Source organism: Bufo bufo, chromosome 2, assembly GCF_905171765.1.
Source record: "Bufo bufo chromosome 2, aBufBuf1.1, whole genome shotgun sequence".
NCBI classification, from domain to species: domain Eukaryota; kingdom Metazoa; phylum Chordata; class Amphibia; order Anura; family Bufonidae; genus Bufo; species Bufo bufo.
In genome coordinates this window covers 419994657-420018717 of record NC_053390.1, presented here as the reverse complement: position 1 = coordinate 420018717, position 24061 = coordinate 419994657, and the positions used below count along the sequence as shown (strand labels likewise).

General features: G+C 40.7%; 1 protein-coding gene across 1 annotated transcript in view; it reads left to right on the top strand.

Moving 5' to 3' along the window:
• Window positions 1–24061, top strand: part of ZCCHC7 (zinc finger CCHC-type containing 7) — a 161733-nt gene that overhangs the window by 58683 nt on the left and 78989 nt on the right. Inside the window, exon 3 of the mRNA XM_040417362.1 lies at window positions 22630–22673. Within this exon, the coding sequence (XP_040273296.1) occupies window positions 22630–22673 (44 nt within the window). The remainder of the gene's footprint in view (window positions 1–22629; window positions 22674–24061) is intronic.

The following is a 24061-nucleotide window of genomic DNA, read 5'->3' as shown; positions in this document are numbered from 1 at the left end:
CAGCACACCGGTTATATTTAGGCCAACTGACAACTTTTCTTTTGTATCTGGCAGGTTGTATGTGTGTGGTAATATAGCTTGCGCCTCTGTTTCCTTACAATAAGTCACAGTACGGCAGCCTGGTACGTTTTACACCTGGTTTGCAATGTAGATCCTGAGCCCACAGATGGCAGCTGCTTAGAATCCTCCTGAGAATTCATATATTGGAAGAGGCCCTTTTTCTATACAACCTGACGGAGCTTGTGGGTCCCAGTGGTTGAGGGGCAATAATAACAGCACGCCATACACCAGTTTCACTTCCTTGAATTCTATAAAGATACAGAATGTCACGCAAACTAGTTTAGAAAAGACCAGACTTTTTTTCTTTGTTACCAATGCTATTTTTTATAACCCTGTCCCATCATACTCACACGTAACAAAACGTACTTTTACCTTGCACCTTGACAAATGATTAAATTCTTTTTTTTTTCATATTGTAAATTTGTACTCCGTTCCCATGGTTTATATTGTGCCTAGTAAAGTAGTTTACACCATGACTTCTCGGTGATGAGTAACATAAACAATGCTGAGTCCTTGGGGACAATGATCTTTTTTATTTTTATTTTGTATTTGTGCGTAGTACTATAATCAGGAGAGTTTTTTTTTTTGACTAGTACAGTGATAGGCAAACTGCGGCTCTCCAGCTGTTGCAAAACTACAACTCCCACCATGCCCTGCTGTAGGCTGAAAGCTGTAGGCAGTCTTTGCATGCTGGGAGTTGTAGTTCTGCAACAGCTGGAGAGCCGCAGTTTGCCCATCACTGAGCTAGTACAACGTGCATCGGTGATAGTGCAGCACGCATGCTAGTCATTGAACCAGCACTGAGGGTTATACCACTTGGTAACCAGTAACTTGTTAAAGAGGTTGTCTCACCATAAAAACGTATCACCTATTCGTAGGATAGATGATAAACTTCTGACTTCTGGGAGTCAGAACCCTGGACTCTTACCACTCACCAGGGTGTAATGGTGGGCCAATCTGTTTGAAGTTCCATACAAACCTCTGACATGTCGGTGACATTTTAGAAATTTGGAGTAGTGTAGGTTGGGATGCTGAGACCCCATGAATGGCTAAAAGAAATGGGCAGAAGGGCACAGCTGGGCTTTTTGTGTATATGTCTCGTTGCGGTGTACGGAGTCCTATGAATCTGTACTCTGCTGTCTAAGGAAAGCCATACGGAGATGACACACAAAGCTCGGCTGTTCTGCCCATTTGTTTTAGTGATTGGTGGGGGTCTCACCACCCGGACCCTAACCGAACAAAACGGCTGACATGCCACAAATTTGCAAAAAAAATAGGTGCCCTTTAACTAGCCCCCACTGGTAACGTTTAGAAAATAATGATGGCATTGTTCACAGGAGTGCGTAATGCCACCTAAGATAAAATGTAAGTGATTAGCAGGCTACATTAGCCTGTTATTTTAGGTAGGGTAGGTGAGGAGGGGTTAGACACTTTGGGGGTCATCTACTATTCTGAAATATGCGTAAATTAGGCATATTTCTTGCGCAGAGGGCGGCGCAACAGTTAGTTGTGCTGCAGTCTTCGACTTCGCCCCGCTCACGCCAGGTCTAAAATTGTGGACGGAGAAGGGGACGGGCCAGAAGTTCTGTGTTATTCATCATTTACTACGCCTTAGGCCTTTTAGGGTCCATTCACACGTCCGTAGTGTATTGTGGATCCGCAATACATTTGGCCGGCACCCCCATAGAACTGCCTATTCTTGTCCGCAATTGCGGAACGGATGCGGACAATTGGGTCCGCAAATTGCGGAACGGATGCGGACCCATTCTACGGACGTGTGAATGAACCCTTAGGCATAGAAAATGGTCTAAATGTAAGACAGCTCGGAAGCTGTCTTACATTTAGAACTGGCGCCGAAGTTATGGTCTTAATAAAAGTGTCCCTTTACTTATGAAGGGGTTGTCCGGCATTATTAAAAAGTCAATAGCAGGCATTAGTGTGTTAGCTCTGCCGGATTGGAAGGGCTAGCAGTAACCTGTCATTCTTTAACATGTAACCACTGAGGCCATTAATTGACTGCAGCTGTCTCGGTACCATGAATGGATCCCTGGTGGGACCTGACCTGTATGGGAGACTTTTCTAGGCATGTTCTGCGACCTGTGCAGAGGTCAGGAGGGAGTAGATAAGCTGTAAAATCTCTTGATGTGAATGGTAAAATGGATATCTATCTATCTATCACATCTATCTATCTATCTATCTATCTATCTATCTATCTATCATTATCCTGCCTGTGATGATAAGCAGATAGCTGCATTAAAGTCATCTGTACAGACCAAGACGTGGCACCTATTATTAGGCTTAGGCTACGCTCACATCTCGGTCACAGAATTCGTCAAAAAAAAGCGCATGCAGGACTTTTTTCTCTGCCAAAAATCCATTCTCCCGAAAAGAAACCTAGTGAATCCCCATATGGTCAATGCGATGTTAGGTTCCGTTCCTGTCTGTTTTGTGTCAAGTCCGGTACTTCGTTTTTTTCTATCTTCTCCTGTAATAGAGAATTAAAAATAACCACCAGAATTAAAAAATATATACGTTGACTGTAAAAAAAAATTCTGATGGCACATTCCCTTTAATATTGTAATGGTAATACTGGGTATTGGGAGTTTTTGTCTTATGTGGCTGTAAAATTAATTATATTTACATTTGGTGACAGCATAAATTGTATGGAAAATATTGCTTACATTTATCTATTTTCTTGGAAAAATATAAAATGTGGTAAAATTAATTGAATTGTGTTTGGCAGCAATTCTTGTAGAAATGGATTTCGGAAATCATCTATGTGCACACATAGACAAATTGGAATACTACTAGGCAACTCATTTTCTACACATAATTAATCTACGTTTTGTATGAAACCTCCTTCCATAAACATTTCGGAATATGAGCACCTCATATGAGCACCTCATTTGCCTGCTGATGAACTGAGGGGAAATCTAAATTAAAACTTTAAATACCACTATTTAATTACCCAAATGGCCAGTCCTGTGTTGAAGTAGGTCTGGGATTATTCTGTTTTTTCAATTTGTTTTAATGCTTTCTTTTGCAAAAGCGGATGCATCCCCAGGCCCTTTGCAGTCACTGATGAACTATATGAAGATAAATGACATTATGGTAAATTCCACTTAATGACACATTTAATTTTTAGAACATAGAAATTTTCTGCTTGGCAAACAGAGGCTAATTACCTGAAGATCGCAATAAAATAACTCCTCATTTTCGTAGATAATAGAAAAGAAGTGTTGCAGATTAATGATGCTATTTATCTCTTTAAAGTCTAAAAAAAAATAATGTATCTTTACCTTGATAGAATAGTCCCCAAAGGAACGCAGTTCTTAAATGAATCAGAAGTTGCAATTTAATAGGTTATTAAAATTGTTGCTCTGGTTCCATAACGGCCAAACTTTCAATCCAATGGCATAAACTCAGACTGCCGAAAATACTATTTGGAAATATATGTTAATATTTGAGTCAGAATATCTTTTTTTTTTTTTTCTAATTTTAAAAAGTTTTAAATAATACAGAAAAGTAAAAAAAGAAAAGTTGAAAAAAAATTACATTTTGTGGACACGCTAGCTATGTATGCAAAGTAAAAGTAGGTAAAAACACTGTGGTTGAAGAAGCTTACATTGAGGGTTGATAAAAGGAGCCAGAAATGAAAGCAAATATTTCTGAGCATGTTTTTTGCAGATTTCATGAAAGTTGGTAGTACGAGTCAGTTTGTACAAGCAGCCACACAGCAGCACGTGACCCTTAGTTGTCACAAGTAGAATAGCGGCCAAGTCAAGCAACACCTTGGAACCGCTTTCCTGCTCGTTGCTCCTTACTATTTTTCTACACACTGAGGCAGTAAATTAAAGCAGCGCACACCACTTTTTCCACATTTCAATTTACATTTTAAAGTATTTACTCTATTATCTTTTATTTTCAGAATAAGATTAGAATATCAAGCTGCAAACACAATTCACCAGCCATTTTCTGTGCTTGTTCTCCTTGTTGGCTGTATTTTTCGATGTAATGTTTTGTTGAAGATGCTCCTTTTGATCTGGTCCAGTTTTTACATGCATGTTTCCCTAGCCTATCACATTTTTTTTATGAAAGATTTACAAATGTAATAGATTTTTATTTTTTTCTAATATTATAGTACTTTTTCCCCCCCAAAGAATGTTGTAGACAATGTCCTTAAAACGGTAAATAACCACTTGTTTCAAGCATTGTAGACAGTGTTTGTGCTTTTATTAAAGTTAGACTCCCCTTGTGTCTTGTCTTCCGCAGCCTTCAATGTGTCTGCTGGTTTGTTCATATACCTTGTCGACCTTCATGACCTTTGTTCTTCCTTCACCAGAAGGAACAAATTGAAGGCTGTTTTGGCAAGGAGAGAGAGTACCAAGCGAAAATAAGGGAGGGAGTTCGGCTAGAAAATTAATTAGTATTCTGAGAAAATCAGACGCCTTCAAAGAAACAAATAAGCATGCCATGTTTCAAGCGGACTTGTAAAACAGAAGGCATTCAATTAGAACGAAACAATACAAATGGGTCTGTATTATATAGGTTTGTTTTCTGTTGACCTGATTAAAATGGACATTCTCTCCAACCTCTTCAGAAATGGCCCTTCAGTCTATGGAAAACTGCCTTCTAATTATATTTACTGCTATTGCTGTCCAACTGTTCTGGTAGAATATTATTTCACAGTATTTTTACCAGATTGGGTAGAATTACTGTACTTATCTTTTTAAAGTGGTTTGTGTCATGAAGACAACTCTTTTCCATGCCGCCTGCTGGGGCTTATGGACTTTATAAAGGGATGGAGGTCCCCCTGCTTGGGACCCCTCTATATGAGCCATAAGAGAGAGTCTGCTCTGGCAGACTTCTGCTGCCCTTAGATGACTGTTCTTCTGGATGGCCACCATGTAATACTACATTTCCCCTGCAGTGTCCGCAATCCCATCCTCCCCCAAAATCAACAGGTTTCCAGGGGCTTTGGGATCCAGGCCTGAGTCGATCAACTGAATTCCAGACGTTTGAAAAGAGTTATGTGGGTTGAGACCTCCTCTTTAATTTTTGCCCAACATTTTAATAATAGTTTAACTAATATCACCATACAAAATATTGCTGTGCTGTTTAATTCAGTGGTTGAAATGGCCATACATTCTCAAATCTTGGTTTGCTTTTCCTACACTTCCCTGGTTGAAGTAAACCTAGAAGCGCAGTTGCTCCAGTCGGTGGCCATATAGAAGAGTGTATACCTACTGTATTTCTCCTCTTTAATCCTCATGATTTACTGTTAAGGCTACATTCACACGACCGTATGTGTTTTGCGGTCCGCAAATTGCAGATATGCCTAGGAAGAGGCCGCGACGCTCACCGGAGTTGGACCTGATATAGGCAATCTATATTGAACTACTGTTAGCTTTTCCTGTAGAAGGCCAACAAAATAGATACTACAATGTTGATACTATCATATGGACATCCTATAATAACAAATGAATCCATGCAAAAATCTTTAACCTGCTAAGATTTCCAAATACTTAGATTAATTAGAGGTTACTTAAAATGTGCAATAAATGCCTGCTTAGCACCTTTGCTATTGAATGGGCAATATATGTAATTAATACGTGTGTGTCAATGCAGAGGAGATAAGTCATGTGTTCCTTTCACTCTGGCTCCCAATAAAAATTAAATGAAAAAATAAATAAATGGAAGAAAAAATTGTAAAAAAGTCCCCAATTTTTTTCTGTCCAAAACATACTCTATTCATCTGAAGACCGACTTTTAAATATGAAAACACAGCATACTGATGAATTTGACTGTCAGCCAAAGTCATAATTAGAGTCGAACAGAAGGAGAACTAAGCTTTCATGAATCCTTCTACTGCCTATGTGATCCTTTCTTGGTTTTGGTGGAAAAAAAACTGCATACAAAAAACTGCGTTTAAAGGGTTTGTCCAAAATTTCATAAACGCACAGCTGCAATCTTGACACAAAAAAAATTAATGAAACTCACCTTTTTAAATCCCAGACTCCAGTGGTCTTCACTGTTCTGTGCCGCAGCAGTGAAAAGCCACATGATGTCATCACTGCAGACCAAGTAAACAAAGACCACTGAGTCGGGGGCATATTTAAAAAGTAGTTTTATAGAAGAAGTGGTTCATGCGCAAATGATTTAACGAAAGTAGTATATTCATTTAAAAAAGTAATAAGTATCTGATAGGTGGAAGCTGGGCAGCTAGCACACACATTAAATCTGAGAACAATGGCAGCACATGGTCTCCTCTCAGATACATCCTGCACAGCTACGTCCATACCTGCACAGAGTATAAAAATTGACAGTGATGTGGAAAAGATCCAGATCAGATAAGAGTCTTATGTGCTAGTTATTTTCCCTCACTCTACACCTTGTTAGCCACTGAAGTTTAAAGGGGTTGTCCACTATTTTAAAAATGTAATAAAATTTTAAAAAAACATAACCCAAATTTTTAATACCTCTGTTATTTGGTTAGAGTATGGCATGGTTTTGTTTGGTCGCTAACTTGTGGTATTACTGTGCAATCACAGTATTTTCCATATAAATACTGAAAGCAGTGTTCTCATCTTGTAAAGAGATGGCATATTGCCAGGATTTTCCATTGTATTATGACTGGTAGGGGTACACCCTCTGGTATACCCACCGGTCCTGAAAATGAATTGGTCAAAGTACTGATTTAGCACTGCTTCTTCTTCTAAGGTTCCCTGGTGTCTTGGGTACCACTCTGCAGGAAAACTAAACTAGGGCCTTTCACTCTCTGGATTGTGGGAGGTCACAGGTTGAACCCTCACCAGTCATAGTGATTTCATATCCCAGCAATATACTATTTTACAAGATGGTAATACCCCTTTAAGCAGATTTGGATATTACTGGAACAGAAAACAATGTGGGCTGTAAATAGCTGTTGTATTTATTAGGGATCGACCGATTATCGGTTTTACCGATATTATCGGCCGATATTCAGGATTTTTAACGTTATCGGTATCAGCATCTATTTTGCCGATATACTGATAACGTATGGGGAACACAGATCGCGCTGCTGTCAGCGCTCTCCGTGTTCCCTCAGCAGCACAGGAGAGAAGGAAGCAGTGTCTCCTCCCCCTGTGCTGCTGCCGCTGCCGCCAGTGAGAGGAAGGAGGACAAAAGGAGGGGAGGGGCTGTGGCCACTGCGCCACCAATGAAGAGAAATCTCTCATTAATTCATATACAGGAGGCGCGAGCTGGCTGCAGAATCACATAGCCGGCTCCCGACCTCTATGAGCGGTAGCTGCGATCTGCGGTAGTTAATCCCTTAGGTGCCGCACAGTTCACAGAATATCGGTATCGGCCCTAAAAAATCAATATCGGTCGATCCCTAGTATTTATGCCTACATTTGTGGTGATATTTAGCCATTGAGGGAATTGTTTATTAGTTTACTTTCTACCATAGCATGTTGGCACAGAATATGTTGGTATCTATACATTTTTATTAGGGCTGCACGATATGGGAATTTTGTGCGATTGCGATTAGGGCCCTAAAAATTGCGATAACGATGTGCGATGCGATATTTTAAGGGAATTGTGCTAGACGTCTATTTGCTTGGATTTTCCCATAAGAGCCGCTGACGCGGCTGGGTATGACATAGTTATGGGGGCTCTGTGGATGGCGCTGTTATGTGGGGGATCTGTGGATGACGCTGTTATGTGGGGGATCTGTGGATGACGCTGTTATGTGGGGGACCTGCGGAGGGCGCTGTTATGTGGGAGATCTGTGGAGGACGCTGTTATGTGGGGGATCTGTGGATGACGCTGTTATGTGGGGGATCTGTGGATGACGCTGTTATGTGGGGGATCTGTGGAGGACGCTGTTATGTGGGGGATCTGTGGAGGACGCTGTTATGTGGGAGATCTGTGGAGGACGCTGTTATGGGGGATCTGTGGAGGTGTAGATCTGTGGATGATGCTGTTATGGGGGATTTGTGGAGGACGCTGTTATGTGGGAGATCTGTGGAGGACACTGTTATGGGGGATCTGCGGAGGACACTTTTATGGGGGACCTGCGGAGGACACTGTTATGGGGGACCTGCGGAGGACACTGTTATGGGGGACCTGCGGAGGACACTGTTATGGGGGACCTGCGGAGGACACTGTTATGGGGGACCTGCGGAGGGCACTGTTATGGGGGACCTGCGGAGGGCACTGTTATGGGGGACCTGCGGAGGGCACTGTTATGGGGGACCTGCGGAGGGCACTGTTATGGGGGACCTGCGGAGGGCACTGTTATGGGGGACCTGCGGAGGGCACTGTTATGGGGGACCTGCGGAGGGCACTGTTATGGGGGACCTGCGGAGGGCACTGTTATGGGGGACCTGCGGAGGGCACTGTTATGGGGGACCTGCGGAGGGCACTGTTATGGGGGACCTGCGGAGGGCACTGTTATGGGGGACCTGCGGAGGGCACTGTTATGGGGGACCTGCGGAGGGCACTGTTATGGGGGACCTGCGGAGGGCACTGTTATGGGGGACCTGCGGAGGGCACTGTTATGGGGGACCTGCGGAGGGCACTGTTATGGGGGACCTGCGGAGGGCACTGTTATGGGGGACCTGCGGAGGGCACTGTTATGGGGGACCTGCGGAGGGCACTGTTATGGGGGACCTGCGGAGGGCACTGTTATGGGGGACCTGCGGAGGGCACTGTTATGGGGGATGTGTGCTATGACACATGGGGCCACGAGGGGGGCCAGCATAAGACACACATATAGCATCTTATGCTGGTCCCCCTCATGGCCCCATGTGTCCCTTCATGTGTTAACTCTCCTATTCATAAAATGGCCAGCCTCTGTACTTTCACTATGAATGCACTCACACTGCAGAGAGCGGCAGAGAGCGAGCCGGCCGGCGCGTGACTGACATCACTGGCACGCTCCTCCCACTTAATTCAGGAAGCAGGAGCGTGACTAAGTGACATCAGTCCCGCGCCGGCCGGCTGCCTCGCTCGCTCCCGCTCGTCGCTGCAGTGCATGCATTCATTGTAAAAGTAAGTACAGAGGCTGTAATAGGACAGAGGACTTTTTTTTTTATCAATAGGGGCCCCTTCATATATAATAATCGCGGCATTTTCGGCTCGGCCGAATCGCCAAACCGCATTTGCCGATTATCGCGATTCGATTACTTTTGCGATATATCGTGCAGCCCTAATTTTTTTTATACATATCAGCTGTTGACCAGTTGTTCATTTGGCCAGATGATCTCTCTCGACCGCCCCATAAACATGAGAATCAGAGGGTTGAGCATATTTGAAATCCAACATGCCCAACTTTTCCTCCCTTGGCAGCAGACCTCAACAAACAGTCAGATTTCTATGTGGTAGAAAAAGGGGAGCAGTACTTTGGTGTATACAGAACACAATTTGAAGGATATATTTTCCTAGACATACAAGTCACAGGATGGTTTCACTTTACAGATTTCACATGTTTTGAAGGTCTATATTTTTATGATTTCAGATTTTCAAAGGGCTACCTGAATGTTCAGGTTCATGACTACAGTGTATAGGACAAACTAATAATGGATTGAAAACTGCCATGTTTCAGGAGTGAAAGGGTGTTCTTTTTCTTGAGCTTGAAGTAAGGGATGCTGCCCTTCAAATGTTCTACCTTCCAAAAAAATTCCAAAACACCATTTTCCAAAGCTCTGCAGATACTGCTTACAAAGCAGTTATTGTCCTCGAAAGAACTGAGAGTGATGTCTACTCTGATATTAAAACATTTTAACACTCAGTATGAGTTATGTAAATTAAACTTTTGCTATTCTGAGCAAAGCATCATCTTCTGCTGAGTCAGGCATGAAAACTGACATTGGCGTTTTTTTCTTTTATTACAACTTTCTTGACTATTTTTAACTTCCGCATATCATAAACCTGTGAAAATACCAATATATGCTGTATTTAATGGCATTTTTGCTGCATTCTGGGCTTGTAATGTGCATTAATTATTTAGCAGGGAACAATTTAAAGGGGTTCTCCTGTCTTTTTAAAAAAAAAATCCATTCTATCTTCAGCCCTGTGAATGGAAGATTGTTTAATAAGTCCTTGTGCTTCACTCTGCCCATGATGTTGATATATTTTTTTTATTGTTTATTTTGATTTTAGGGAAAGGGGGTGATTAAAATTTTTGATATAATTTAAAAAATGTGTGTTTTTTTTTTTTTTTATATATAATTAGGTCCCTAAGTTGACCTCAACATGCAATCATCCATTATCCTATACGGGAATAGATATATTACCGTTCATTGCTGCCACCTGCTGGCCTCAACTGTAATATACAAGTAATGAGCCTGGAAGCCGAATACGGCTTAGGCTCATTACTGAATGAACACCGTCCCCAATTTCCACCAGAGTTGTTCCAGCCTGTAAAGAGCATGCTTCTGGTTTTCCTGGCTTCTCAGGTGCCATGGTCACATTTGACCACGGCATCGGAGAGGTTAAATGTCGGCAATCGGCATTATTGCTGGTTGTGGACATTAGCAATGAGGTCACTGCTAAAGAAGCTGGCTGTTCAGAGTGCTGTATCCAAGTATTAATGGAATGTTGAGTGGAAGGAAAAATTGTGGTAGAAATAGGTGCACAAGCAACAGGGATAACCGTAGCCTTGAAAGGATTGTCAAGAAAAGGCCATACAAAAAGTCGGGGGAGATTCAAAAGGATTGGTCTGCGGCTGGTTTCAGTGCTTCAAGAGCCAACACACAGACATATCTAGGACATGGGCTATAACTGTCACATTTCTTGTGTCAAGCCACTCATGATAGAGAGACAACATCAGAAGCGTCTTACCTGGGCTAAGGAGAAAAAGGACTGGACTGTTGCTAAGTGGTCCATAGGCCTGTTTTCAGATTTAAAGTAAATTTTGCATTTCATTTGGAAATCACGGTCCCAGAGTCTGGAGAAAGGGTGGAGAGACACACAATCCAAGTTTCTTGAGGTCCAGTGTGAAGTTTCCACAGTCAGTGACTGTTTGGGGAGCCATGTCATCTGCTGGTGTTGGTCCACTGTGTTATATCAAGTCCAAAGTCAATGCAGCCGTCTACCAGGAAATTTGAGAGCACTTCATGCTTCCCTCTACTGACAATCTTTATGGAGATGCTGATTTCATTTTCCAGCAGGACTTGGCACCTGTTCACACTGCCAATAGTGCTAATACCTGGTTTAATAACCAGTATCCCTGTGCTTGCTTGGCCAGCAAACCCGTCTGACCTAAACACTATAGAGAATCTATGGGGAAGATGAGAGACACCAGACCCAACAATGCAGATGAGGTGAAGGCCGCTACTTTTATGTTATTAGTATTGAGTGTATCTACTGTACATACTTTTCAGTAGGTCAACATTTCTGTATTTAAAATCATTTTTTAATTGGTCTTATTGAACTTTTCAATTATATTCTAATTCGAGTTGCACCTCTATATGTCCCATTATAGACCGTGCAAGGGTTGTGTTCTGTATGTCCCATATGTTGATTTAGTGGGAATACAGCAATAATGTACCATTTCCTAAGTAAAAAATACTATTTAAGAGTGCAATCTTTGTTAAGGGGGGTATCTTGGATTAGAAAAACATGGCTGCTTTCTTCCAAAAACAGCACCATCCGGGCCAATGGGTTGTGTCTGGTATTGCAGCTTGGCTTTATTGGAGGTAAAAGGACAGAACCTGTGGACAGAGGAAGTGCTCATTTTTGGAGGAAGGCAGCCATGTTTTTCTAACCCTGGACAACCCCTTAAACATTAGAGGAATATTACCAATCTTCAAGTGTTGTAAATAATGCCTATTCGGCAGTTATTCGACGTTAGATTCTCTAATATATCTGTGTATTTTCTTTTTCTGTTAATATTACAGTTTCTTCTCTGTCAACTTTAGAACAGTAAGACGACAGCTGACATTTTGTATGGTGGCGATTGTGGTTATGGGAAGCTAAACCAGGCATTATATCTAAAATCCCACCCTGTAGTGCACAGAACTGAAGGATGGCTGTATTGTAATGCTTTTTTGAGTAAACTTTACCCCACAGCATTTTTGCATGGGACAAGTGATTTGACCCTTAACTACAATAAAGTTGTAGCTATACGGTACTTTTCTAAATCTGAAGAATTACTTTCTATTTGTTTCTTGGATAGTTTAACATTATGGTTGATATACTTTTGAATGCTAGGTGTCTGTTGAAATCCACAAATACATGACTCCGTATTATTTTACTATTATTCCACTTTGTTTATCCCAGAGCTTTGTCAATGTTGTAGTCTGTGTGGCTTTGTCAGTGCCAGGATGCCATGAAGTGTCCTTTCCGCAAATCATTTATTTATGCCTGTTGTTTCTTTTAAGTCTCGTCTATTGTATGGCTATTTAATGAGTTGTGTATCCACCATGTTAGTCAAAGATCTGCCTGAAACCTTTTTTTTTTTTTTCTTCTCGCTTTCCCACCTCCCCCCTCCCAAATTCACTTTTGTTATGTATTGCCTTGCTAATCCTTGTGTTGAGCGGTATCAGACATCACCTTTCTTGGGGGCAGATAGTCCACTCTTCCGCTTTCTTTGTTCCTGCTCTGCTTTAATAGGAGAAGTCAACGGGGAGGACAAAAAGAGACTGAAAGTTGTATTTAATCAGAGTCAGAAGGGTGGTGTTCAGACTGACGGGCCCACAGGCAGACTGGCCTTTTATGCTTGCCGACACAGATGGCCCAGTAGCATTCATGGAAAGGCAGAGAATGCTTCCCAGTCGAGGCCATTGTAGGCCGGCATCGTTACACTTGATGAGGGTTACCAGGGGTAACAGACAAGTATCGCCAGAACCGTGTGATCACTAGCCTGCGCCATTGAAAGCTTTGACTTAAGGCATGGCTTTCCTTTGGCTTCTCTAGAAAGTGAAATGTCTTTTATCAGATGTAGTTTGTTTCCGGACCGTTTTGCAATGTGCTCTACAGGTTTTGTTTTTTTCTCATGCCCATGACTAAATTTAAGTGTGAAAAGAGCCATTTTTTAGACTCCATATAATCTAAGAGAACAGTTAACGACTGATAATTATCCGCACCTTTATCTCAAAGGATTACATTTAGTTAATAGTAATCTATCACTAGTGTTGTTATTAGAACTGGAATTTATTTTTCTGCATGCTTATCTATGCATTAAACCCCAGTTCTTTTATTTCCACCTCTCTTAGCGCTGACCTTTGCATTGTGGATGGTGGATAAAATAAATGCATAAATAATTATTTCTCAAAATTATTTTCTTTTTCTTTTTTTCTTTGCACACAGTATTTTTCAAGCTGCCTTTGTCAGTGGATTTAGTTGCGCATCCTTTCTACAATCTAACCTTTTCCGACTTTTTGCCAGTCATGCTATACATTTTCTCCAGACAGGGGTCACCCCCCCCCCCCCCCTCCCTTTTCTCTCGGGTGAAACAAAGGTTAACTGAAATTTCCTCTGTTCTGTACCTGAACAAATCAGCAGTTTGTGGAGGAAATCCCATTGATGGCTTGTAAGGGTGACAGACTCTATTTAAAGAACTCCCCCAACTGTGCAGCAGTCCAAGCATGCCATGAGTTTAACTCTTCCTGCCGTCGCTGTCATTGTAACCGAAGACCAAAGAAAAATGTACCCTTTGCTCAGTGATTATTTTGCATAGTCCTTAAAAACTCCTTGAACTTGTCTATAGCAAACCTCAGTCCTGGTATGGATAGCACGGTGGAGATGGTGTACAAGTATATAACATTTGTTATAGTCCATACTAGAGGAATGCTGTGCACATTTATCAAATGTGTCATGTTTCATCCACAGTCATAAAATGTCATATTCCATACTTTAGGAATGGTATACACAGTCATAAAATGTCATATTCCATACTTTAGGAACGGTATACACAGTCATAAAATGTCATATTCCATACTTTAGGAATGGTATACACAGTCATAAAATGTCATATTCCATACTTTAGGAATGATATACACAGTCATAAAATGTCATATTCCATACTCGAGGAACAGTATACATAGTAATAAAATGTCATATTCCATACTTTAGGAATGGTATACACAGTCATAAAATGTCATATTCCATACTTTAGGAACGGTATACACAGTCATAAAATGTCATATTCCATACTTTAGGAATGGTATACACAGTCATAAAATGTCATATTCCATACTTTAGGAATGATATACACAGTCATAAAATGTCATATTCCATACTCGAGGAACAGTATACATAGTAATAAAATGTCATATTCCATACTTTAGGAATGGTATACACAGTCATAAAATGTCATATTCCATACTTTAGGAACGGTATACACAGTCATAAAATGTCATATTCCATACTCGAGGAACGGTATACACAGTCATAAAATGTCATATTCCATACTCTAGGAACGGTATACACAGTCATAAAATGTCATATTCCATACTCGAGGAATGCTGTGCACATTTATCAAATGTGTCATGTTTCATACATAGTCATAAAATGTCATATTCCATACTCGAGGAACGGTATACACAGTCATAAAATGTCATATTCCATACTTTAGGAATGATATACACAGTCATAAAATGTCATATTCCATACTTTAGGAATGATATACACAGTCATAAAATGTCATATTCCATACTTTAGGAATGGTATACACAGTCATAAAATGTCATATTCCATACTTTAGGAATGATATACACAGTCATAAAATGTCATATTCCATACTCGAGGAACAGTATACATAGTAATAAAATGTCATATTCCATACTTTAGGAATGGTATACACAGTCATAAAATGTCATATTCCATACTTTAGGAACGGTATACACAGTCATAAAATGTCATATTCCATACTCGAGGAACGGTATACACAGTCATAAAATGTCATATTCCATACTCTAGGAACGGTATACACAGTCATAAAATGTCATATTCCATACTCGAGGAATGCTGTGCACATTTATCAAATGTGTCATGTTTCATACATAGTCATAAAATGTCATATTCCATACTCGAACGGTATACATAGTCATAAAATGTCATATTCCATACTCGAGGAACGGTATACATAGTCATAAAATGTCATATTCCATACTCGAGGAACGGTATACACAGTCATAAAATGTCATATTCCATACTCGAGGAACGGTATACATAGTCATAAAATGTCATATTCCATACTCGAGGAACGGTATACATAGTCATAAAATGTCATATTCCATACTCGAGGAACGGTATACATAGTCATAAAATGTCATATTCCATACTCGAGGAACGGTATACACAGTCATAAAATGTCATATTCCATACTCGAGGAACGGTATACACAGTCATAAAATGTCATATTCCATACTCGAGGAATGCTGTGCACATTTATCAAATGTGTCATGTTTCATACATAGTCATAAAGTGTGTCATATTCCATACTTTAGGAATGGTATACACAGTCATAAAATGTCATATTCCATACTCGAGGAACGGTATACACAGTAATAAAATGTCATATTCCATACTTTAGGAATGGTATACACAGTAATAAAATGTCATATTCCATACTTTAGGAACGATATACACAGTCATAAAATGTCATATTCCATACTCAAAGAACGATATACACAGTCATAAAATGTCATATTCCATACTCAAAGAACGATATACACAGTCATAAAATTTCATATTCCATACTTTGGGAATGGTATACAAATCCATAAAATGTGTCATATTCCATACTTTAGGAATGGTATACATAGTCATAAAATGTGTCATATTCCATACTTTAGGAATGGTATACACAGAAATAAAATGTGTTATATTTCATACTTTAGGAATGGTATACACTTATAAATTGAGTAATAGTTTGTACTTTAGGAATAGCATACACGTTCATAAATTGTCTTATTTTGTACTTTACGAATGATCTACGCGGTCATAAAATGTCATATTCCATACTTCAGGAATGGTATACACCTAAATTATGTAACATTTTGTACTTTTGGAGTAGGATACACATCTATAAAATGTCATATTTAGTACTTTATGAATCTTATACACATTGAAAATATGTCATATTTAATATTTTAACAAAGGCATACAGTGTCATAAAATGTGTTATTTTGGGAATGGTATACATGTTCATAAATTTCCATGTTTCATACTTTTGGAATGGTATATAAATTCAAAAAATGTGTTGTATTTCATACTTGAGTATTGGTATACATGTTCATAAAATGCTTCATATTTCAAACTTCAGGTATGTTATACAAATCCATAAAATGCATCATATTTTATATTTTAGAAATGGTATACACATTGAAAATGAATGGGTCCGCATCTGTTCTACAAAATTGCGGAACGGATGCGGGCCCATTTTGCGGGCGTGTGAATGGACCCTAATGCTTAGGTATAGACCACACGGAGACTTTCCATTTTAATTTACCCAAACTACAAGCATGATATCCTAACCATATTATCTTTTTTTTGCCAGCAGGGATCTTTGATCCTTCCAAGTCAGAAATGAGATGATTAGTATGATAGCACACTTAATGCGGTAATATTTTATCAAGAACTTTATTTGCCTTTTATCTACACACTTCTTCTGAGTGTTTCCTAAGACACATTGTCCATGTGTCTTATTATCCTAGTCCTTTTTAGTAACTTCCTCACGTTTTTACCTCTGCATTTTAGTCAGTTGGTACCCTTTGCAGCCTGCCAAGGTTTTTTTGTCAGCCACGGACATGAACTACAGGTTCCAGAATCAGCGTCTGGTCCTAGCTGGGGGTGAAATCCTTTCTTGTTACCCTTCTTCCACATGCCGTGCGGTGGGACCTTTTCACGCCTTATCTCCCACATCCACATTATATGGGACTGGCGTAGTCCTGTACATGTCCACGATCATTTCCTTCATTTTAACCCTCAGTAGATGTGCATGGCATAAAACCTCACCGATTAGCAGAAGGTACCCACCAACATAATAGCAGACTCATTATCAATGGCTTCACATTTGTATGCATTTTATGAAAGAGCATTACTGAAAGGCTCAAAATTAGATACGCCCGTGCTCATCACGCATCTAACAGAGAACAGGCAAAACAGTTCACAAGCAGATTTCTGGATTTAAAGAAGGTGCCGAAGCCTGACCCTCATTCAGCCATTTAGGGTTGTAAATCTACTCCGCAGATGATGAGTAAAAGTCCTGGTGTCGCTGGTAGCACATATACAGTCTCCATCTATAGAATGGCCCAGTGTGCGGGGGATCTTATTCCAGCCGCCGCTCGTTCCCAGTAGTAGTCTTGTATGGAAACCTTCCAGCCCAGTTTAGAAACAAAGGTGTTTTAATTGAGTTGAGCTGTGTAACTTTGTAGTCCCCCATTGTTTTACCATGTACTTTTCAGCAGTGATTACAAGAGGTCACTGCCCCCAATTTACACAGGGTTGTGAACGGCTCTCTGGTGCATAATAATGCAGGCATGAAAAACAGATTTTTGGCAAGCGAAGGGCATTTAGCCGGGCATAACTGTCATAGCGTTCCTTGAATTTCCGTAAGCTGGAAAGCGGCTCTTCTTTTCAACCTTGGAATCTATATTGCTGTATTTTATAGACCTGATATTTAATGTTTTTTTATATTTAATTTAGTTGTTTTTTTTTCACACAAGAGTTGGTCATTACAGCTTTCACTGCTGCTTCGTTGAGATCACAAGAAAGAATATTTGCCGTACAGAGTTTCTTAAAGGGGAAGTTCACATTTAACACTTGAAGAGGACCTGTCATCACTAAATGCAGTGCAATCTGCAGGCAGCATGTTATAGAGCAGGAGGAGCTGAGCAGATGGAGATTAGTTTTATAGGAAAATATTCAGTACAATGTATAATTTACACATGTACATCCCTGCTTTTTCTGACTTCAGTTGTATAAAGGAGGCTGTCCTGTGTAAGGGCTCATTCACACGACCAAATGGTTGCCGTCCCCGTGCCGTGGCCCGCAAATAGCTGTAAACTCTGTGCTGCGGTAAGGGCCCATTGACTTGAATAGGTCCACGATCCACAAAATACGGCAAAAGATGTCCTATCTTTTGCGGTGGGGAGGAACGCTTCCGAAGGTTTCCGTGTGCTTCCGATCTGTTCCTCTGCTCCGCAAAAGAATAGGACATGTCCTGTCTTTTGCCGTATCTCGCAGATCGCGGACCCATTCAAGTCCATGGTTCTGCAGCGCAGAGTTCACGCAGCTGGTGCCAGTGTATTACGGACCCGCTGTTTGCTGTCTGCAGTATGGACACCACACCCATATGGTCGTCTGAATGGGCCCTAACTGTGTATACAGAGATAGCTGTCAGTTACTGCTAACTGTTCAGGGGGTGAAAAAAGCAGTAGTATAAAATGAAATATATAATTGCAAGTTTTACTGAATCTTTTCCTATAAAACCATACACCAATCTGCTCAGCTCCTCCTGCTCTATAACATGCAGCTTACACTCATGGGGACAGGTTCTCTTTAAGATCACGAGGGATATAGCTGTGTTTGCTTGCCTGTTTGGATCCAAATATGTCCCATTTGAATATGTGGACATGGCTATATAAAGATAAGATCATGCAGCGTCCTAGAACCCTATGACACCACACCAGAAGGTTTTTCCCACGCTCTAAAGAAAGAGGAATTATCTGTCTGTGTTCACTTACTTTGAATAAAAATAGTTCTATATTTCAATTCTGTGGATGTGGATTATGCGAATCTGTTTTTGAGGCTCTGACCATTCCACTATTAGGCTACATGCACACGACCGTTGTGTGTTTTGCAGTCCGCAAATCGCAGATCCGCAAAACACGGATGGCGTCCGTGTGCGTTCCGAAATTTGCGGAACGGCACAGACAGCCTTTAATATAACTGCCTATTCTTGTCCGCAAAGCGCGGACAAGAATAGGACCGGTTATATTTTTTGGGCGGACCACGGAACGGAGCAACGGATGCAGGAAAGCACACGGAGTGCTGTCCACATCTTTTGCGGCCCCATTGAAGTGAATGGGTCCGCATCCGAGCCGCCAGAGCTGCAGCTCGGATGCGGACCAGAACAACGGCTGTGTGCATGAGGCCTAAGTACCACTACCCATCACACAGTAGTGCAGACTTAAAAAGGTTTTCTTAGATTTCCTCCTAGGCCACATGAATGATGAACATCACTTCACTGGCCTAGGAAAAGCTGGAGAAGGCTACTGAACTCGCAGGGGCGCCGGTGGCTTCTTATTTAAACAGCTGATCGGCTGGGGTCAGGGTGTCAGACGCCCACCGATCAGCTACTGATGACCTATCCTGAGAAAAGGTCATCAGTTATAAAGTCTCGGAAAACCCCTTTAAACCCCACCTCTCCTAACGTGTATTTTAGTAACTACTTGCATAACATTTCTCGAGCATTTAAGCTCATGCCTCTGTGTTATGCCATTCCTCTGTTAATCCTCATAGAAGTTTATGAATGAATTGCCAGCCGTTTGCAATGACGGTCCAGCTGGGTGTTACCATTTACACTGGCAGCACTGATTGGAAGGTGCCAGACTATGCAGGAACACCCAACATGCACACTGGTAACACCCAATTGGAGGTGTATTGCAGACTACTGGCAGTTCATTCATAAAATTCTAGCAGAAATAATAGAAGAATAAATTAAAAGACTTAGGTGCTCCACAATTGCTATTACATGGGGAATGTAAGTAGTTGCTAAAAAAGACATGTCAGGAGAGGTGACGGGTCCCCTTTATACATATAAAGATAAGGACCGGAGAACTTGTCTTGGGCACAAACATATAGACAACTTGTTTCTTTTAATGAGCTCTTCATTTATTAAATTAATATTCTTAAAAACCCAAGGTGACGTTACCTTTTATGTGCAAGTATGTGGTTTACTGAAAGGGGTTTTCCTGGGGTACAGTATTGGTAACCTATCCTCAGGATAGGTCGTCAGTATTTGATCAGTGGGAGTCCAGCTCCCAGCACCCTTGCTAAACAGTGCTTTCACAGCTTACCAAGCACCGCCACGTACATAGTAAAACCTTGCAGCCCAGGCCCATTCACTTGCGTGGGACTGAGCTGTAAATGGGTCATGTGACCGATGACTGTGACATCAGTGGCCTAGGAAGAAGCTGTGACGCTCATGTCTTTCGACAGCCTCTCCTACAACCAATATAGTGTTGTATGATGTACATCAAATTTTCCTTATTTTATATAGAACGCAACATAAAATAACAGAGTTATCTAACTGAAAATGATGATCAGAAATATAGAATGATTTCTAAACATTTCAGAAGAGTCCTGTGAAATGTATTTAGTTCTATAAAGAATAGAAATGTCACGCTCTGTCCAGTTCAGTGATTGCATTTTGTGTGCAGATATAGTATTGTGACATGATTTTGGTGTTTGAGGAAAGTATCCAGTGGTAGTTTTGTCTCTAACCATCTATTAGGTATAACTAGTATATCTATTAGGTATAATATTAGGTATAACTAGTATATCTATTAGGTATAATATTAGGTATAACTAGTATATCTATTAGGTATAACTAGTATATCTATTAGGTATAACTAGTATATCTATTAGGTATAACTAGTATATCTATTAGGTATAACTAGTATATCTATTAGGTATAATATTAGGTATATCTATTAGGTATAACTAGTATATCTATTAGGTATAACTAGTATATCTATTAGGTATAACTAGTATATCTATTAGGTATAATATTAGGTATATCTATTAGGTATAACTAGTATATCCATTAGGTATAATATTAGGTATATCTATTAGGTATAACTAGTATATCTATTAGGTATAACTAGTATATCTATTAGGTATATCTATTAGGTATAACTAGTATATCTATTAGGTATAATATTAGGTATAACTAGTATATCTATTAGGTATAATATTAGGTATAACTAGTATATCTATTAGGTATAACTAGTATATCTATTAGGTATATCTATTAGGTATAACTAGTGGTCTTTTACTCTAGTATCAAATGAAATAGAATGAGTAGCATGGATGGTGTACCGTCATTCATTCCTTTCACAAGCCTAAGCCGTCTGAAGAAATTCATGCTCTTAGATTACCTGCACACGGTGTGGATTTGTATGCTGACAATCTGCATAAAAACAACATTAAAAAAAACCGATAAGAACCAGACATAAACCCACACTTTTTATTGTGGTTTTTGGTGGAGATTTTCTATTTATTTTAACAACTCATTTGACGTCTATGGTGAAACCAAGTTACATCAACCGCTGATCTGCACAAACCGCTGACAAGTGGCTGAATTTGAACGCCGCACCACAGTTCCATTTTGGCACATACAAAATGCACTCTGGGGCACTAAAGTGTTTGTGCTGGTTTTTAGTCTAAAATGCTGTGTTAGGCAGTCTTATTTTGTAGTCGCATTTACTACTGAAATTGCGCCTACTTTGGAGGCTTTTGTGACTATTTAGATATTTTTTTAAAGTTTTGTAGTTTTTGCAACTTTTTTCTGGCCTATTTATTTAGGCACACCTTTTTTGAATGAAATACGCCTGTCTAATTTTATGTACAAAAACAGGCCAGCATGATAAATGTGCCCCATTGTGTACATGAGATTAATTTTGCTCGTTCTGTATTATGCTGCAGGTTTTCTGCACGAAAATGTACATTTCATCAATGTCTCCCTGGTGTTTATACATATTAACAAATTAGAAATCATATCTGATTCATCATAAAAAGTGCCCTGCGTTGTGGTGTTTGTTGGGTATGAGACTAGGGCTGCAACGAGTACTCGACACAAAAAAATCCTGGATGCAAATTTTTTGCATCGAGGATTCGTTTGTGTCACATGACCACGGAGCGGGAGTGAAGCGTTTGCTATTACTCCCGCTCCGTGGTCTCCTGCTGCGCTTGGAATACTCCCCTTTCCAGCATGGAGCCTTTGGAAACTCCACAGCACTTCCATGAGTCCCGCACTGCACTGACGTACGCACGCCGTGACCTGATGCGCTGTGTGACGTCAGGCGCAGAGCAGCGCGGAACGATGGAGTGTTGATGGCGCCTCTGCTGGAAAGGTAAGTTGGTGCGACTAAGGCAGGGTGCCCAAAGTGCACAGCATCATAGCAACCGATGACGCTGTGCACTCCAGGTGTCAGGAGGAGCAAGAGGGGAGAGCTGCTGGCCCAAAGGGGGTAGATGATGGCACTGGGGGAGTGGAGCTGATAGCACTGGGGTGGGGGAGAGCTGATGGCACTGGGGGAACGGAGCTGATGGCACAAGAAGGGGCTGATGACACTGGGGGAGCTTATGGCACTGGGGGATAGTGGAGCTGATGGCACCGGGGGGAACTGATGCACTTGGGCTGATCGCACAGGGGGGAATGAAGGCTGTTGGGGACTGATGGTAGGGGTTCCAATAAGTTTTTATAAAGGAAAACTGTCTATTAATTTTTTATTTTTATTATTACATTACTTGATTAATCGTAAAAAATAATCAATAGAATACTTGATTTCTAAAATAATCGCTTACTGCAGCCCTATATGAGACTTAACTGAGATTCCTTGTTTCCTGCAGGTGACGATGGAGTGGCATGGTCGGTTATTGAGAGGGATTCAGCGGTACGGTCACGTATAACTCTATATTACAAAATGTAAACATTGTCAAAGGATCTGCAAACAGTCATTTCTTTCACAATGTAAGGCCTCATGCACATAATCTTATTTTTCATCTGTGTGCTATCTGCATTTTTTGCGGATCGCTCACGGACCCTTTTATGTCTATGGGGCCATGCACACACCCATATTTTTTGTGGATTTGTGTGGCCATTCGGCAAATTACAGAAGGTATGGTCCAAATTGCGGATGAGAATAGTCGTTTCCAGTGGAGTGCACACGGAAGGTATCCATATTTTTCAGATCTATTGTTTGTCGACCAAAATACGAACATGGCTGTGTGCATGAAGCCTTATACAGAGCTCAATGGGGATTGGAAAATAAAAAAAAGTGTGATATCATAAATTTCCGCCACAAGAAGGCTGCTTACTAATTAGTCATTGAAGTAGCTTTCTTTCCTACGCTGCCATGCTGTTTGTGTCTGTGCACAGCAGCACTTTCCCGGTCACCTGCTGTGGAGGGAACTGTAGCTGGATCGCATTCACTGAAATAGTGCTGCATCCCCTTTGTTCTCAGGTATGGTCCCAAAGGTTGGACCCCCCACAGTTTTTAAAGTTTTATGGTATATTCTAGCGATCACTAGCCATCACTTTAGAAGATGGAAATACCCTTTTAAGGCCTGTTTCACACTTGCCTTGTGGCTTTCCGGTTTTGAGATTCGGCAGAAGATCTCATAGCCGGAATTAAACGGATCCGTGCCATTTAATATATCTGGATACATCCGTTTCAGTTGTATTAAATCTAAACTGTAAAAACCGGATCCAGTATGAAAATCATTGTAAGTCAATGGGTGCCGGGTCCGTTTTTTTCACTAACAAAATAACCAATCCGGCACCATTGATTTTCATGCTGGGTCTGGTTTGTTCCGTTTTGCAGACTGGATACAAAACCAAAGCTTGCAGCGGTTTTGTGTCTGGTCAAAAAACGCTACAAAATGGAACGGAATTCTTCCTGATGAATTTTGACAATGAATGGGGACAAAACGTATCCGTTTTGGCCTGGTTTTGAGATCCTCTGACGGATCTCAAAATCGAAATGCCACAGCGCAAGTGGGAAACGGCCCTAAAGACATCTCTCTTGACATGTCTGTTTTAGTAAATAATTACATTCCATCTGAAATTACCATTTAGGAGCATCCATTCTTTGTTATGCCCTTCCTCTATTATTTCTACTACCTACATTTCTGAATGAATCCCCAGTTGGAGTCTTTTCCTGCACAGTCTGGCACTATCCAATCAGTGCTGCCAGTGTCAGACTATGCAGGGACATACCCCCAGTTGGTAACACTTGGCTGGGAATTCATTCATAAACATATAGGAGGAATAATAAAAGAT